The 16,769-nt window shown below is 34.1% G+C and overlaps 2 protein-coding genes, 1 long non-coding RNA gene and 1 pseudogene across 4 annotated transcripts; 2 read left to right on the top strand and 2 right to left on the bottom strand.

Moving 5' to 3' along the window:
- Window positions 1-6,224: 6,224 nt before the first annotated feature.
- On the bottom strand, window positions 6,225-6,734 carry LOC112327437 (uncharacterized). The gene is made up of 2 exons (XR_002981635.2): window positions 6,591-6,734; window positions 6,225-6,473 (listed from the first exon to the last, which is right to left on the bottom strand). It is a non-coding gene; the product is annotated as an uncharacterized LOC112327437 (long non-coding RNA).
- Window positions 6,735-7,009: 275 nt separating this feature from the next.
- On the top strand, window positions 7,010-10,749 carry LOC7492502 (very-long-chain aldehyde decarbonylase GL1-9). 2 transcript variants are annotated; one of them, XM_002307497.4, is made up of 3 exons: window positions 7,010-7,206; window positions 7,593-7,962; window positions 9,971-10,749. In XM_002307497.4, exons 2-3 carry the CDS (start codon window positions 7,732-7,734, stop codon window positions 10,511-10,513), a joined length of 774 nt encoding a protein of 257 aa, XP_002307533.3. In that variant the 5' UTR covers window positions 7,010-7,206; window positions 7,593-7,731; the 3' UTR covers window positions 10,514-10,749. The 2 variants fall into 2 exon arrangements, with proteins under 2 accessions (XP_002307533.3, XP_052309195.1); XM_052453235.1 differs by lacking the exon at window positions 7,010-7,206 and adding an exon at window positions 7,316-7,354.
- A 499-nt stretch (window positions 10,750-11,248) lies between these two features.
- Window positions 11,249-12,956, top strand: LOC7464789 (very-long-chain aldehyde decarbonylase GL1-9-like; annotated as a pseudogene).
- Window positions 12,957-13,294: 338 nt separating this feature from the next.
- LOC7492501 (pentatricopeptide repeat-containing protein At1g34160) lies at window positions 13,295-15,233 on the bottom strand. Its single transcript, XM_002306694.4, has one exon. It carries the CDS (start codon window positions 15,124-15,126, stop codon window positions 13,390-13,392), a length of 1,737 nt encoding a protein of 578 aa, XP_002306730.4. The 5' UTR covers window positions 15,127-15,233; the 3' UTR covers window positions 13,295-13,389.
- Between the last annotated feature and the right edge of the window lie 1,536 nt (window positions 15,234-16,769).

The following is a 16,769-nucleotide window of genomic DNA, read 5'->3' as shown; positions in this document are numbered from 1 at the left end:
AATAAATTCAAAAGAAAATATTGGGAATTTACAATATTCAATATTGTGATCTGGAGATAAATATTAGGGAAGGAAAATAGGATAACCACTTAAATATTATTTTAATAAATTGATTTTAAAAGATTTTTTTTATTAAAATTAAAAAATAAAAAATACAGGGATATCTAAAAGTAATAGGAGCTAGAAAAGGATGCTGGAATACCGAGAAAGGCCAGAATTGGTTGAAGAGGTTCAAAAATGCAAAAAGTTAAAATTTGACAGTATATTTTTGACAGATAAGAGCCCTGTTGACAAAGAAAATTCAAGTTGAGGAAGAAAAGTCTAAAATTAGATGTTTATGGAGTCAATTAAATTTTATCGAAGGTTTAATTGAATTTATAGAGGGTTGGATTGTAAGAAAATTGATTTTTAAGTCAACATAGGTTTTTATTGGGAGAAATTAAAGTTCTGGGGTCCAATTATATTTTTTGAAAGAGTTGATTTGGCCAAATCAGGGGTTTAATTGCATAATTATTAAGTTTAATGGTCAATTAGAGATTTAATTGAAACAATCCGAGAACAAGGATCAAACTAGAAAAAGCGCTAACATTAAGGGATCCAATTACAATTTTGTCTGGGACTTGATTACAAAACTGCAAAAACATTTGATGGCCGAATCGAAAGAAACCCAAGCGGCGCCGTTTCCACCATTTCATCGTTTGCAACAGCTGGTATTCTGTGATAATAAAGGAAGGAGACGTTGGCAGCGATAATGGAGCCGATTCCAAATCAAGAAGGGAGCGTATCGCGGCTGACAACCCTCGCCACCGTGATGCACGCGGGCTTACCAAAAACACTCGCGTCCTCTGGCTATAAAAGCCAGAAGAAGAACCGAACGCAGGAGAGAAAAAGAAGGAGAAGAGAGGAGAGGCTACAGTGAAGAAAAAAAAAGGGAGTGAGACAGTTTATGAGAACGTAAGAAAAGTGAGAGAGTGGAGAAATAGTGAGCAAGCATAAGGGAGAGAAGAGGAAGGAGAGAAAGAAGCAAACCGAACGGAAACAGTGGACACGGTGAAGCAGAGAACCCAGCACCACCATCGTCTTCGTCTTCTCAAAATCAGGTATGTTCAATGCCCTTCTCCGTTTCCCTGTAAAATGAGATGATGCATGTTAGTATGTAAAATACAGAAAGAAAACATAAGGAAACCGACACCAGAAATCGTCAGTTACAATGCTCTGTTTTGTTTTCTTTTTTCATTCTCGCACTGCAACAAAGATGGTTAACAGAGCGAAGGTAATTTAATTACCTCCGCCCTGTTCATGCAAGCCTAAAAATATTATTGTGCCATTAGATAATAATATGCCTTGCAGTCTAGGTGGTCAGCTTACCCGGCTCTCATCCGAGAGACCCGGTTTCAAGTCCAAACAAAGGAATTCCTTTTTGAAGGTGGTCACTGGCATGGGCCAGTGACCATGCTGGGCTGGATGAATCCAGCCCAGCTACGCAGGTTAGTTGGGGTCCAGCCCAGCCATATGGGCCGGGTTGGGCCCAGCAAAAAAAATATATTCAAAGAAATAATTTAAATATCTGTGATTTTCCGCCAATTTTTACTGCATTTTAATCAATACTGGTTTGTATTTTTATACTGTAAAGATACAAATCCGGTATTAAAATACCTTGTTTTCGTCCAGACATTAAAAAAAATATTTTGTTTTCATACACACGACCAAGTCTCAAAAATAAAAAATCATATTGTATTTTCATACAACAAAGAAAATTTCAAAAAATATGTATTAGCATGCATTTTGGCTTTAATAACAAGTTTATTAAAGTCACGAGAACTAGGCCAATATTTCAAAAATTCTAAAAACAATTTATTTTGTTTTTTTTTTCTTTTAATATCTGGGGTTATGATCTTATACGTAAGACGTGTTCCGGAAATTAAATTTTCTTTGTTGGCATTAGACCGGTTAGGTTTTACCCGATAACATAAGGATCTCTTTATCGAAGAGAACTTTTCTTAAATCATAGACGGACCAACAAATAGAAAGCACGACATGACCTTAGATTTTATCAGACAATAAAACAATGCAGCTTACCTTAGGTAAGACGTATTTGGGGTGCTAATACCTTTCCTTTACGCAACCAGTCCCCGTACCCGATCTCTGAGACCAGTTAGAGTTCCTAGTGATCAAAATACTAGGTGGCGACTCCCATCCTATTTTTCCACTGATAAAAGACAAGAATTCACTGTCTCCACACATTTGCCACATTTTTAGATACTACGAATATTGAGGGTGGATGTTTTCGCTGCGACGCCGCACACGTGCGACAAGAAGAATACATAGTGTGTATATATATGTTTGCTGCTATGTTGTATTAATTTCTACAGAATTATTATATGTATGTGTGTAAAATATCTTTCTTTTTAATTGAGAGTTTTTGGAGAATCATAATATCCAACCATAGATTCTAATTGCGAAAGAAAGTTAGCTATTGGTCCACATTATCCCTGCTATATAGTTTTCCAAAGCAATAATCAATATATTGTCAAAAGCGTCATGATTTTGTTTATGGGTTAAATGAAATTATCAAACAATAATGTTGATTTTTTTACAACAAATTATTATGAAACCTAATGACAATGCTAGTGATGAGGATTTTAAATTTACAATAAATGATTATGAAACCAACTGATATTGTGATTTTTTTCAAATTTATTTAAAAATTTTCTATATTTAGAGTTTTAATTTTCTATATGTTTATTTAAAGTTTTAAATAGCATAAACAAAAATGGATGCAAATGTATTTATTAATATAAAGTTCATGATCATAAAATGAAGGGCCAACCTTAAATTAGGAATGAGTGTTAATACTTTAAAGCTTTAATGGATAAAATTTTTGGAAACTTTTAGGAATGAACTTACCTACTAGATCCATCTTTAAGTTTCTTTATGTAATTAGCACGGTATCGTTACCATCCATTTTAGTTCAAAAATTACACTGCATATCAATGTAATAGCTAGAATTAATTGTGTTTTATTTTTTTTCAAAGAAAATTACATGGTTAAAAACTCATCAACTGGTGCAACTTCCATAGCTTCAGCTCTTGCAGAATCAAATGATCCAATATAAGCTCATAGGTAGGTAGTTGTTAGTGCAAAGAACTCAAGTATATGTGTTTATTGTGGAAAAATGATTAATAGTAGTGGTATTACCCGTCTAAAGTATCCCATTATTGGTATTAAAGGTCAAATTAAAGCTTGTAAAAAGGTCCCTCCAGGTGTGAAATGACAAATGAAGTAGTTGATATAGGAGTTTACAATAGAGAAAAAGAAAAGAAATAGACTTAGAACTAATATTGAAAATTCTCAATCATTTTCCAATGACGAAGTCGAAGAGAGTAGTAGTGCAAATCCTATTTTAAGTGATATCAATTCACAAGCAAATAAGAGATTGTCAATGCAAGGCACAAGTGCAACTAAAAAAAGACGACTTTATTCATTTCACGAACTACCCTAGGTTCACAACCTAGCATTAAAAGTGCAATGACTTCTAAAGAGAATGAACATAATCCAAGGAAAGCCATGGAAAAATGGTGGTATGATGTTAATGTACCATTTAATCTAAATCATATTATTATCAACCAATGATAAATGTCATAGCATCAATAAGACCTAGTTTTAAAGGACCATCATATCATGATTTAAGGGGACCACTTTTAAAAGGTATAGTTCATGATGTCCATGAATACCTCTTTGGAATCAAGGCTGATTGGAAACTTTATGAATGCTCCATTTATAGTAGATGGGTGGTCAAATAGGAGAAATGTACCAATTATGGATTTTCTTGCTTATTCTCCAAGAGGTACCATATTCTTGAAGTCAAGACATTGTTTGAAATGTTTGATGAAGTTGTCAAAGAAGTTAGACAAGAAAATATTGTCCAATTTGTTAGTGACAAGAAGGCTTTACAACAAAGGTATGACATTTTTTTTAGTCTTTTTGCGTTGCCTATTACATTGATTTGATGTTAGAAAATATTTCTAATCCAAGATATTTTTTGATGATTGATGAAACCATTACGAAGGTAAGATACATAACCAAATTTATATGTAATCATGCATGGGTTTTAGCTTTGATGAGGAAAGACTTTACTAATGAAAATGATCTATGTTGTCCTGACATTACGAGGTTTGCTGCTTATTTTTTAAGCATCCAATGTTTACTTAAGTTTAAGAAAGAGCTTTGACAAATGTTTACTTACACGAAACAAGTAAAATCAAGTCATGATAAAAGTAAAGTTGGAAAGGAAATAGTTGCCATAATTTTACAAGATAAAGACTTTTGGTCTCGATGTGAATATATAGTCAAAGTTAGTGAACCTTTGATGAGAGTTCTTTGGTTAATAAATAATGAAGAAAAATCAGCAATGAGTTATTTATATAAGGTAATGGATAAAGCAAAAGAAGCTATTAAGACAAAGTTGAAAAATAAAGTATCTCAATATAGACTATATATCTGGGTAATTGATGCTAGATCCATTATATGCAGCAAGTTGTTTTTCTTATCCTATAATCTAATTTTGGCATTTTTTTTCAAAACAAGAGGAGGTTACTCGAGGTTTGCTTGACACAATTACTAGATTGGTCCCTGATTGTGACACTCGAGATGTAATTAGTGGCCAACTTGAGGAGTATAAGAAATTAATTGGTGATTTTGGCATGCCCCTAGCTATTTGTCAAAGAGAAAAGTTAATCCAGGTAATAACTTTGTATTTTTTAAATATAATATTGTTTAGTATCTATAATATCTAATTTACAGAACTTTTTTCTTATCTAGTTGCATGGCTGGAGCAATTTGGCAATGATACTCAAGAACTTTAAAAGTTTGCAATTTGAATTCTTAGTCAATGTTTTAGTGCAACTAGGTGTGAAATAAATTGGAGTTTATTTAAATTCATCCATTCTAAGGCGAAATAAGCTAGAGCATAAGAGACTAAGTGATCTGATATTTGTTCGTTATAATTTAAGGATTCAATAAAGATAAAATGTCAATATTATCATATTAATAATAATATTGAAAATGATTATTACTATTTTCATTAACATTGATATTATTTTTTGAAAATTAAATTTATCACCAATATATATGATTTATATTCATATTGTTTTCTTTCATGTTTATACTTTGTAGGAATTTGAGCAAAATAAAAGATATTTTAGATTTCATTAGCCTTGATAACTTTGACCAATTGAATGAGTGGATATGTGAAGAACCTAACCTTCCTGGTGGAGAGGATATATGTTGAGAGACTATTGAAACACCTTTATTTACTTTGATTTTAAAGGATGAAGAGACATGTTTTGATGACGAGAATGAGCTTCGTGGAAATGACCAACTATTAGAATATCTAGTTGGTGACTTTCCCTATATACCACCACAAGATCAAGATCCTTATTTCTATGTTAATGATGGTGATGATATTTAATTTATGTTTCTTTTGTGTTAAAACATTTTACTTTCATAATATTTTGACATTTGTTTAAGTTGAATTACTTTAAGTTAAAATTCTATTTAATCTTGACTATTTAGTAATGTTTTAAAAATTAAAATTATGTTTATTTGACATTATGTTTGTATTGCATAATTTAAAGTTAATTTATCTTGAATTGGAATTATGTTTGTTAAATTAATATTTTGAATTATATATATATATATATAACCCCAAAACGGTATACTAAAACGCTTCAAAACCGAAACATTCCGTTCTAATTGAAAAACAGAACACCTACCGGAATGAAATTGACAATCTTGCTATTATTGTTTCATTATTTAGCATGCAGATTGACAAATTAATCCAAATCGATACAATATATTTCCGTCTGAATATTTATAAAAATCTCACATTAAATATTTATTTTGAGTTAAACTATATTTGTACTGGTCATCGAGTTGTTTTTGAACCCATTAAATTAAACAAGTTACATTAGATCAATCTCTATGCAATTTAAATTTTTTCTACTAAAAAAATATTAATAATATCTAAATATTTTTTAAAATTTAAAAAAGGGATCAAACTCATGTTGCAGCTTGGACTGAAGATTTAATTAGTTACTAATTTTTCTATCGTGCATGCTTTCCAAATTTAGATTTGTAGTTTTAATCTAACACCAAAAATAGAAAACACCGTCATTAACATTTTATGAAATTATTATTTGTTTGCTGACTTTTCTATGCAGACATTATTATTAGTGAAAATTATTCTGATATTATGTAATTAGATTTTTTTTCACTTTGCAATTATTTTTTTGAATATTACTAAAAAGACATGAAGTTTAAAAATACAAAAAATCACCAGTTTCATAGGAAAGCCTCATCTGGTCTATATTCTTGGCACGACCCCTGAATGAAAGCATCGCAACAATAAATGTTGAGAGGCTGGTTGCTTCTTCTCAAATCCTGAATCCTGTTCCAAGCATCCTCAATTGAATCTACAGAGACCATGGACATATACATCATAAGTAACATCTAACAGCTGGGTTTTTAGGTCGTGAAACGGTAAAGACAAGTCAGTGGATCGAGTGGCGGAGAGAGAGGGCAGTGCAGACCTGGTTTCTGTTCAAGGATGAAGGCGACAATGGTGATTGGTGAGTGTAGGGTCAGTTTTTTACGTTGGTTTGGTCATTAAAGATAGAGGAGGAAGATGAGATTGTAACAGCTGGGGTTTATAAGAAAAAATGAGTGGCGTGGTGATTATTAATTTTCATATTTTCATATATATATATATGTGTGTGTGTGTGTGGATATTATAATTATTTTATTGATTTTTAAAACTTGCTTTAATCCAGAATGAAAATATAATATTTAAAAAATTAGTTGTAAGGTAAAACAAAAATTAAATCAGAGTAATTTTTTCATATTATTATTATTACAAAAGACCCCGAAGCCACACAGCTTGCAATAATTTTTTAAAAAAAAAACAGAAAAAAAAAATCCTGTCATCAGAGCTTAAAAAATGAGAAAGCATAGAATGCCACACCTGTCACCAATAAAGTCAATAACGATGATCAAAAAAATAAAACAACAGGCGCTTTGCTTTGGTTTGGCTTAGATCTAAAATAATAAAATTTTGACATTCGCTTATCACTCTTCCCTGTTTCTCACTATTTTAACGCAACAACAACGTTCAGGACGCCTTCATCGTTCCACGATCTCTTTCTCTCTGTAAGTAAACAATTCCTTCAAACTTAATTCCTATCAATCTCTATGTTGTAAAAAGGTGAGCTGAGGCAGGTGGTTTAATTTGAACTTTTTTTCTGGCTAATTAGTGGCAGATGCTATGAATTTTTTTAGTAACAAATGAAAAGCAAAGGTGAGGCTAATTTGAGCCTTGGTACCTTGAATTTTGAATTTTTTTTTCTCTTCATTTTTTTCTTGGAAACTATGTTATTAAAGTGCGGGGATTTAATCTTTCATATTTTGTGTATCTATTGAATACGAGGAGCGGGAATCATGGAAATCAAGTTTTTTTTAAAGAGTTATTTTAGGGATTTATTTTTATATATGTATTTTCGTTTAAATATCCGATTCTTTTTCTTTGTGATCCTCAGGTTATGTAGAGTGAAGATTGAGATTTTAGATCGATAACTCTTAAATGCAGCTTCGAATCTGCAGATTTTGAGTTGCATTTTAGGTTTAGAATTGAAGAATTGATCCTTGTTGTTGTTGCCTTTGTAAATTGGATTAACCATGGTGTTTTGGGAAGGTTATGTGAGTGATGAAGTAATGGGGATTTTTGCCCCTATTGTAATTTATTGGTTGTACGCGGGGTTTTACCAGCTATTGCCACCGTTGGATGAATATAGATTGCACACTAGAAAAGAGGAGGAAGAGAAGAATTTGGTTCCGCTGTCGAAGGTGATTAAGGGTGTGTTGCTTCAACAACTAGTCCAGGCTGTTGTTGCTCATGCGCTCTTTTTGGTTAGTTACTGAACCTGTTCAAGTTGTTCCTGATTGCCTTTTATGTTTCTTTGTTGTGTGATTGTGATCCTTTTTGGTGTGAACGATTGGATGTTTCTCAATATAGGTTTCTTCCTATATATTATTAGTTCTTTGTTTCAGTTTGCTTCTTGGGGATAGATTTCCTGGAGTTAGTGTTTGTCTTATGTGGAATGGTAATGTCATAGTGATAGAGGCCTAGACAAGCTTGTTCCTTAATAGCTGAGCTCTTAGTGGTTTCTGGTTTTTACAAGGCAGCTCTATGCAGGAAAATGCTTCCTCATGGCCTTGTCTTGTGTAGTCTCTGCTAGATATTCATCATCTCATATGGAGGCTGTGGATCTGATGTGCTTGTTGATTCTCATAGCTGGAGAATGCTCCTAATAGTGTATTTACTTTAGATTTGAACATAAATAAGACCGGGGAATCATCATCAACTATTAGATATGTTGGGGGAACACAAATGAAGTGGGTCTTCTGGATTAGGAAACTTCATCCTTCTTTTTATCAATTTTCTTTTTCCTTCACGTTTTTTTGGTGGGCAGAGGGTTTGTTAACTTACTGCGATATGGAGGGAGTATGAGTTCATGATATGTTCAGCTTTTACAAGTTCTGATGAGTGTATTTTTTATTACATTTGTGCAGTTCTCTAGATAAACAACGAGTAAAATTCTTGTGATGTGTCATGTGCAATTTGAGCCTTACACAGAAGATCTCATGCTACTTTTACATTGAGTGCTTGGGAATTCTTTCTTCCTTGAGAATTTTTTCCACTCGTGCTGTGATATTAGTGGCTTTCAGGGCATGATTCTGATGGTTTGCAATAAAGAAGAGTGGCAGTGTTAACATTGTTTTTGTCTATGTGAATGAGGTGTTAAGTCAATAGGCAGAGAAAAAGATGAACAGTCCTTTTGGCTTATATATGTTGGTTTTACATAAGATTTTAAGTTCTTATACTATTGAAGTTGAACTGGCCTTTATTCTTTCAGCCAACGTGTTCTGTTTTCTTCTTTCTCGTCTTTCATTTTAACAGTAGTATGGGAAATCACTGGTATTCTATGTTAGCAGGGTAAGCAGGAACTGACTTTCATGTCCTTAAAGTTCTTAGTCCAGCTCTGAAACCTTTTATTCTTTGTGACATTGTTGACGATATCAAGCATTTGTTTTCTTGTCTCTTTCAAGAACATATTCTGTTCTGATACATGTTTGTTCTGCTACTATTATGATATTCTGTTTCCTAGCTTCTCTTGTCCCACCTTCCATCCTCCTTAACCCCTAGTTCAGGTAGGTCCATGTGGGCATGCATCTTAACTGCATGGTGCAAAATATTATGAACCAGAAGTTCCTTTTAGTTGTCTTGTATCATTTTGAGTCTGTTGCGATACTGTATGTTGTTTAAGTAAAGGGACTGGGAAGAAATTTATGGATAAAACTTTCAAATCTTGTTTTGGCTTTTTCTACTACCACATTTCTGTTTGGATGCCCTTTTGTGAAAACTCAGAAATTCTGTTTTGTTTTTCCAATCATGATAGATTCCTCCACTCACCTTAAGATTCAATGCTGCTGTGGAATACAAATGAGTATTGTGGACACTAAAAATTGGAATTTCTTGCATTGGTATTGGTCTTTGATGTTTCTTAATATAGTTGCTGTTACAGACATTATTATTTATTTATCCTGGCCCTTGTTTCGTGCAAAGATAAAGCGTCTTGGACCTGCAACCACAAGGTTGCAGGTTCAAGTCTTGAGAGTAGCCTCTTCATTCCTAAGTACTGAATGGTAGGATTATCTCCCAACCCTACCTCCCAGATCCCCACTTTGGGAGGAGAACGCAGAGGGATTGAGAGATCAGTGACTCTAGGACTTAGATGGTAATTGTTCAATTGCTTGGTGGTATCATTTGATTTGTAAGCTCTAGGACGTAGACCTATGTGTTTTTACTTTTTACCAACTGATAATTAACTTTCGTATGCCTGTGTTGTTGCTGCAGTTGACTTCATCAGCTGATGAATCTGGAACCACAATCCAGCCCTCTATCCCTATCCAAATCGTGCAAATCATTATTGGAATGATTGTCATGGACACATGGCAGTACTTTGCGCACCGTTACATGCATCAGAACAAATTCTTATACCGCCATATCCACTCCCAGCATCACAGGCTAGTTGTAACTTATGCAATTGGGGCCCTTTATAATCACCCTCTCGAGGGTCTCTTGCTTGACACAGTGGGTGGTGCCATTGCATTCCTCGTCTCAGGAATGACTGCACGGACATCAGTCATTTTCTTCTGCTTTGCTGTAGTTAAAACAGTTGATGATCATTGTGGACTCTGGTTGCCTGGCAATATCTTCCATATCTTTTTCCAGAACAACACTGCTTATCATGACATCCACCATCAACTCCCAGGCACAAAGTACAATTATTCCCAGCCATTCTTCTCCATATGGGATAAACTTCTAGGGACTTACATGCCATACACTCTTGTAAACCGACCTGAAGGCGGTTTGGAGGCAAGACTGGTTAAGGACTAGTTACAGTTTGACACTTCCCCTGTATTATTTCAAGCTTTCACTTAACAAAGGAATATTTTTTGGCTGGGTTTTGCCCTTCGAGGAAAACATGAATTAGAATTGTTTGTTTGACCTTGTAAGCTAGAAGCAAGTCCATTGGGTGTTCCTTCTTTTCCTAGTCCTGCGATGGTATATTTGTATTTTTGATATTCTGGGTTATCCCTGTATGTAGCATATCTGTCTTTTATTGTTTTCCATTTTACATGTTCCAATATGTTGAGATTGATGTACTTGTAATTTTTTTATCCTTGAGGATGCAGGAAGTTGCCCACACTAATTTCAATTATACTCCCATGCTTCTAATCTGTCAGCGTCATCTTCTTGTTAAAACTTTCTCAGTCATGTCTACTTGTCGAGACAAAATTCCATGCTTCTACTCTGCTGGGTGCTACACTATGGTCTGTCATTGTGCCCTGTTGGGTTTAGAGTTTGAAAGTAGTGAAAATAGTAAACTCGGGTGTTTGATAATTGGTTGATGTGATTTCTAAAATTGTATTTTTAGCCAAGGAAAGACTGTCGCATCATCCTAGCCGGATACTATCAATAGAAATGCATTTGTGGTAAAACTACATTAAGCAGGTTACACGTCCTATTTTGAGGAGAGCACGTAGAAATCCAAAAATCCGTGCTAATGGGAGGCTCCTCATGGAGCTGGGCAATACCACCTTGCAGCTGCGGTTCCTTCAGGTATGAAAAAGTGTTCTGCTTGTCTCTTATCAGTTTGCCACCATGCCTATCAATTAAAAATCCAAACAGTTGTCTTCGATGACCTTTGCAACTCTTTAATGGTAGGTTGGTATGATAACAAGAATGATGTGAATTAGAAGGGATGTCTGTAGTATTTCCTATGAGTGTGCTGTTTTCCGTGAGCCGCCGAAAGTGGGGAGGTCTTAAATAGGGAAGGAAGCCATAGTTCATGGGGATGCTTCTGAAAATTTCTTTGGCTACTGGGGCTATGGCCTCGAAGCCTTTACTGCTCGGTTAAATCATGTATTTCATACGACTTGTCAAGAAGCATACACTGCCTGTGACACGTTGAAGAGAATGCGTTGTCTATCACACATATTTTCTTTCTTTCTAGTAAGTTCTGGTGATTACTTCCTTCTGCCAGTTCTTTTAATGAACAACAACTCATGTTCTTGCCTATTAATCTTTTATGTGCAACGCGAGACTTGAGCAGCAGATCACATATTAATTTTGTTCTGTGTGCGTGGGAATTCTTTCTTCTTTCTTGAGAATTGTGGCTTCCAAAGCATTGATTAGGATGCTTGGAAGAAGAAAAGTGGTGTTAACGTTCTTTTGTGTGTGAATGGATGTTAAGCCAATAGGCAGGGAAAAAGATGAAAATCCTTTTGGTTTCTAGATGTCGATTCAACATGCAAGATTTTTAAGTGTTCATAATTGATTGAAGCTGAACGGACCATTATTATTTCCACAAACGTGTTCTGTTTTCTCTTTTTCTCGTCTCTCTGGCATTTAAAAACATTATGGGTTTCTTTCTATTTTATTCTCCCGAGTAAGCAGGAAGTGATTTTCATGTCCTTAAACACTTGTTTTCTTGATCCTTGGAGAACATATTGTATTCTGACACATGTATTGTTGCTGCAGCTGACTTCAACAGCGAATGAATCAGAATCCAGCCCTCTATTTCTATCCCAATCATGCAAATTATAATTGGAACGTTTTTCATGGACAAATGGCAGTACTTTGCGCACCGCTACATGCATCAGAACAAATTCTTATACCGCCATGTCCACTCCCAGCATCACAGGCTAGTCGTACCTTATGCCATTGGGGCCCTTTATAATCATCCTCTCGAGGGTCTCTTGCTCGACACACTGGGTGGTGCCATTCGTTCCTCGTCCCAGGAATGACTGCACGAACATCAGTCCTTTTCTTCTGCTCTGCTGTAGTTAAAACAGCTGATGATCATTGTGGGCTCTGGCTGCCTGGCAATATATTCCATATCTTTTTCCAGAACAACACTGCTTATCATGACATCCACCAACTCCCAGGCACAAAGTACAATTATTATCAGCCATTCTTCTCCATATGGGATAAACTTCTACGGACTCATATGCCTTACACTATTGTGAAGCGCCATGAAGGCGGTTTGGAGGCAAGACTGGTTAAGGGCTAGTTACAATTTGACACTTGGCCTGTATTATTTCAAGCTTTCACTTTACGAAGGAATATTCTCTGGCTTGGGTTGTGCCATTCCTGGGAAAATGAATACAATTTTTATTTGACGTTGTAAGCTAGAAGCATGTCCATTGCGTGTGCCTTTTCTAGTTCTGTGACAGTATATTTGTCCAGCTGGTAATGGTGCTTTGTACCAAGCTACCCAAAAGAACTGTATTTTCTATATTTTGAGTTATATCAGTATGTTACATTTCCTTTTTTATTGTGTGCCATTTACTGTTCCAATTTGTTGAGGTTGATGTACTTGAGTGAAAAGTAATAATATTGATAGAAGTTGTGTGGGGTGACCAGTTGACTTGCTTTCTAAAACGCTGTTTTTTCACCAAAGAAAAGAGGATTTCACCATAAATTGCTTTTTATTTGGTTGAAAGCAATTCAAAAGCTAAAGATTTTCATTCGTCGATCAATTAATAATTCCTACAGTTGTGTTTCATAATCCTTGCAGCATCATAATGGTCCGATGGTGTGCTAACAGCAATTATGCGGATTAGTCGACCAATCAATGCAATGAGCATGCTGGAACAGAGAACCAGAGCAAAAAACAAAGGAAACTCAGATGGGCTGTGATTTTTTACTTTCTATTATTGTTTTTGAGCAATGATTGTACAGAAATTGAAATTAACTAATGTCTAATGCTACCAATAATCTCTGCAAGAACAGAAACCTTCTTTAAATCTGTGAAACCGCACTCTATCCCTCACAATGATTTCTCGATCATATATCTTTGATATAAGCTTGATCACAAAATGACAATCCCCGCATATCCTAAGGTTCTTAATCACTTGTATTGGTGTTCCCTCACTCGTACTAATCAAACCAAAAGCCACAGCTAACTTCTCACTATGATGACCCAAAACATTTTCCTTGTCCTCCTCCCCTATATCATGCAGCACAAAGCTTGTTTCAGCCACATACCCATATTCCTTGACCCTGAACCTAATCTCATCCAACTTTGCATAAATCTCCCTCCAACTTTCATGACTCTTATCAGCATTGTAGAACTTGTGTATTACACCATTACCTTCAATGTAGCTGAGTCCAGGCACCTTCTTCACATCCCTGTTCTTCATTGCCTCCCTTACCCTCCCCACATCAGCCCACCTCTCACGTGCTGCATAAACATTAGATAACAAAACAAAATCACCACAATGATTAGATCCCATCTCCACAAGCTTCCGAGAAACGGTTTCGGCTATTTCTACATTCCTATGAGTCCTGGAAGCACCAAGCAAAGTTTGCCAGAGCACTATATCGGGCACCGTCGGCATAGAATTGACAATATCATAGGCCTCATGAAGCCGCCCAGCTCGGCCTAACAAATCAACTACACTCCCATAATGTTTAACATTAGGTTTCACTCCACAATTCTCCATTGAATTAAACAGCCTAAACCCTTCTTCAACTAATCCGCCATGGTTACAAGCGCATAGTACCGCAAGATACGACACATCATCTGGGCTCACCCCGGATTGGTCCATTTTCTCAAAAAGCTCAAGAGCTTTACACCCTTCACCATGCATTGCAAATGCCATGATCATTGTATTCCATGTAACAATATCCTTCCTGCAACTCATACTCTCGAAAACCGAATAAGCTTTGTCAACAAACCCACATTTAGCATACATGTCAATAACCACATTACAAACCTGTGCATTCATATCGAACCGTTCAACTTTAATATATCCATGAATTTTCTCACCTTCTTTAAAATCACCCAATTGTGCACACGCAGAGAGAGCGCCAAGAACTGAGATTTCATTAGGTTTAAACCCATCAATCTCCATTCTCTTGAACAAACTCAAAGCCTCAGTAGGCTTACTCCCTTGAGCAAACCCAGAAATCAATGCATTCCATGATGCAATATCTCGCTTAACCATTTCATCAAACACCTTCTCTGCACTATCGATTTCACCCACTTTCGCATAAACATCTAACAGAGTTGTACCCAACAAAGCATCAGCTATAAACCCTTTGCGCACAATATGGGTATGAATTTGAATCGACTCTAAACGAGCTAAAACACGAGCGCATGCTTTTAAAACAAAAGAGCAAGTTAAGGCGTCTACTTTGCGGGATTTAGAGATCATAGATTTGTACCATGCGAAAGCATTAGTTGGGTTTGGGCTTTGAATGAAGCCACGGATGATGGCGTTCCAGTCGTTGGTGGAAGGAGTGCGGATTTGGGAAAAGGTTAAAATAGCAAAGGAGAGGTTGCCGAGAGAGAGAGCGTAGAGTTCGAGAAGTTTGGAGCGGGCAGGGGAGATGGGAAGTTGGAATTGACCTGTGGTGAAGAGGTGTGCATGGAGTTGTTTTGTGTGGGGGAGAGAGAGAGTGGTGCACTTTGACAGAAAGGAGTCTAGCGAGCTGGCCATTCCATCATCCACAACAACTGAAAGGAGGAATTTGACTGTCTTTTGAAACAAGATTGCCCATAGCCGAGAGCTTTTTCACCAAGCCATGAATGCAACTTCTACGTTTATACTTTTCTTTTCTTTTTTAATTCTTTGCTTACATTTTACAGCTGTGGATTTAAAAAGTTTTTGGCAAATATTTTCAAAATGTTTTATTAAAATTTGGATTTATTTTTTTAAAATTAATTATTTTAGTGTTATTTATATTATTTTAATGTATTAATATCAAAAATAAATTTTAAAAAATAAAAAAAATAAATATTATTTTAATATATTTTTAATTTAAAAAATAATAATTCTCACTCTCAAATATAACTCTTTATATAAGATTTGTTCTTTACAAGACAAACGATTCATTTTTTTGTATGCTTGCGAACTATTCATTATCGCATTGGAGCATTTTTTGAATTATTTTTATTTGATTATGTAACAATTAAAATAGTTTTTTTTTTTTGTAAAAAATGTAATGATTTAAATTCTAGTGTATATATATATATATATATATATATATATATATATATATATATATATAGGCAAAAATCTCTTTTTTTATTTATGTATTTTTTTAAATAAAAGAGGTTTTTTTATTAGCAACATTGTTTTAAAATAAAAATAAAAATAAATATTCATAAGAACTTTTAATAATTTAAATTAAATAGAAAATATATATCTTTTTAATCAAAACTCTCTTTTTTTCATGAATTTCTTTTTATTTTGACAGAAATATTTTTTATATTACAATCATTGTTTTTTTAATAAAAGCATACCATGTGATAAAGTAAGTTTCAATTAAAGAGAAAAAATAAACCAATAATGATAAAAAATAATAAAATAAATATTTTGTTTTTATCAAATATTTACGAGTATATTTTTTTAAAAAATCTTCATATTCATATTCATTCACAAAATAATTATTAATATTATCATAAGTCCTCCAATGTTATTGAAAACTATAGCACTATTCCATAATTTTTTAAATATTATTTTAATAATTTTATTTTAAAAAAGTTATTCAAAGAAAAATTGAAGAGCCATTTAAAAAAGCCAAGTGATCATGGACTTGAAAAGATGGCCCGCTCGTTTTGCCTCAAAGAAAAAAGTTTATGAGCATTTCATGGGCCTCTGTAACCTAAATTTAATATGTTTTCATATAAAAAACTAAAAACAATTATATAAACCTTAATAATACTATTTATAATTCAAAAATACCTTTTATTTGGTCTAAAACTCTAAAATCAAAAAAATATTTTTTATTATTTTAGTTTACTTTTTCCAGCATGGTTAAATACCAAAACAACCTATATCGCATTTCTCTTTTCAAGACAGATTTATTGATGTTAATATCCATATTTTTTTATGATCGTGATGTAGCATTTCCAAAGCTTTTTATTTTTTTATTTTTTATAATGACTTTCTCATTCTTTTCTTAACTTACATTGAAGAAAATAAAATTTAAAACTAAGATATAAACATGTAAAACTATAGGATCATTATGAAAAATATGATAAATAAAGGGATCAAAATGAATTGTCACCAAGATAATAGGGACCAAATATGTAAAAATAAAAAATCAAGGGACGAGAATGGATTCTCACATAAAAATG

The sequence above is a fragment of the Populus trichocarpa genome, chromosome 5 (genome assembly GCF_000002775.5).
Source record: "Populus trichocarpa isolate Nisqually-1 chromosome 5, P.trichocarpa_v4.1, whole genome shotgun sequence".
NCBI lineage: Eukaryota > Viridiplantae > Streptophyta > Magnoliopsida > Malpighiales > Salicaceae > Populus > Populus trichocarpa.
This window is presented reverse-complemented; position numbering and strand designations above follow the sequence as displayed.

What these genes read in the sequence shown, in the direction of transcription:
- LOC7492502 (XM_002307497.4), top strand. Translation starts at nt 7,732, where the DNA reads ATGGTGTTTTGGGAAGGTTATGTGAGTGATGAAGTAATGGGGATTTTT. An exon ending in TTGCTCATGCGCTCTTTTTG is followed by an intron (nt 7,963 to 9,970) that starts GTTAGTTACTGA and finishes TTGTTGCTGCAG; the next exon opens with TTGACTTCATCAGCTGATGA.
- LOC7492501 (XM_002306694.4), bottom strand. Translation starts at nt 15,126, where the DNA reads ATGGCCAGCTCGCTAGACTCCTTTCTGTCAAAGTGCACCACTCTCTCT.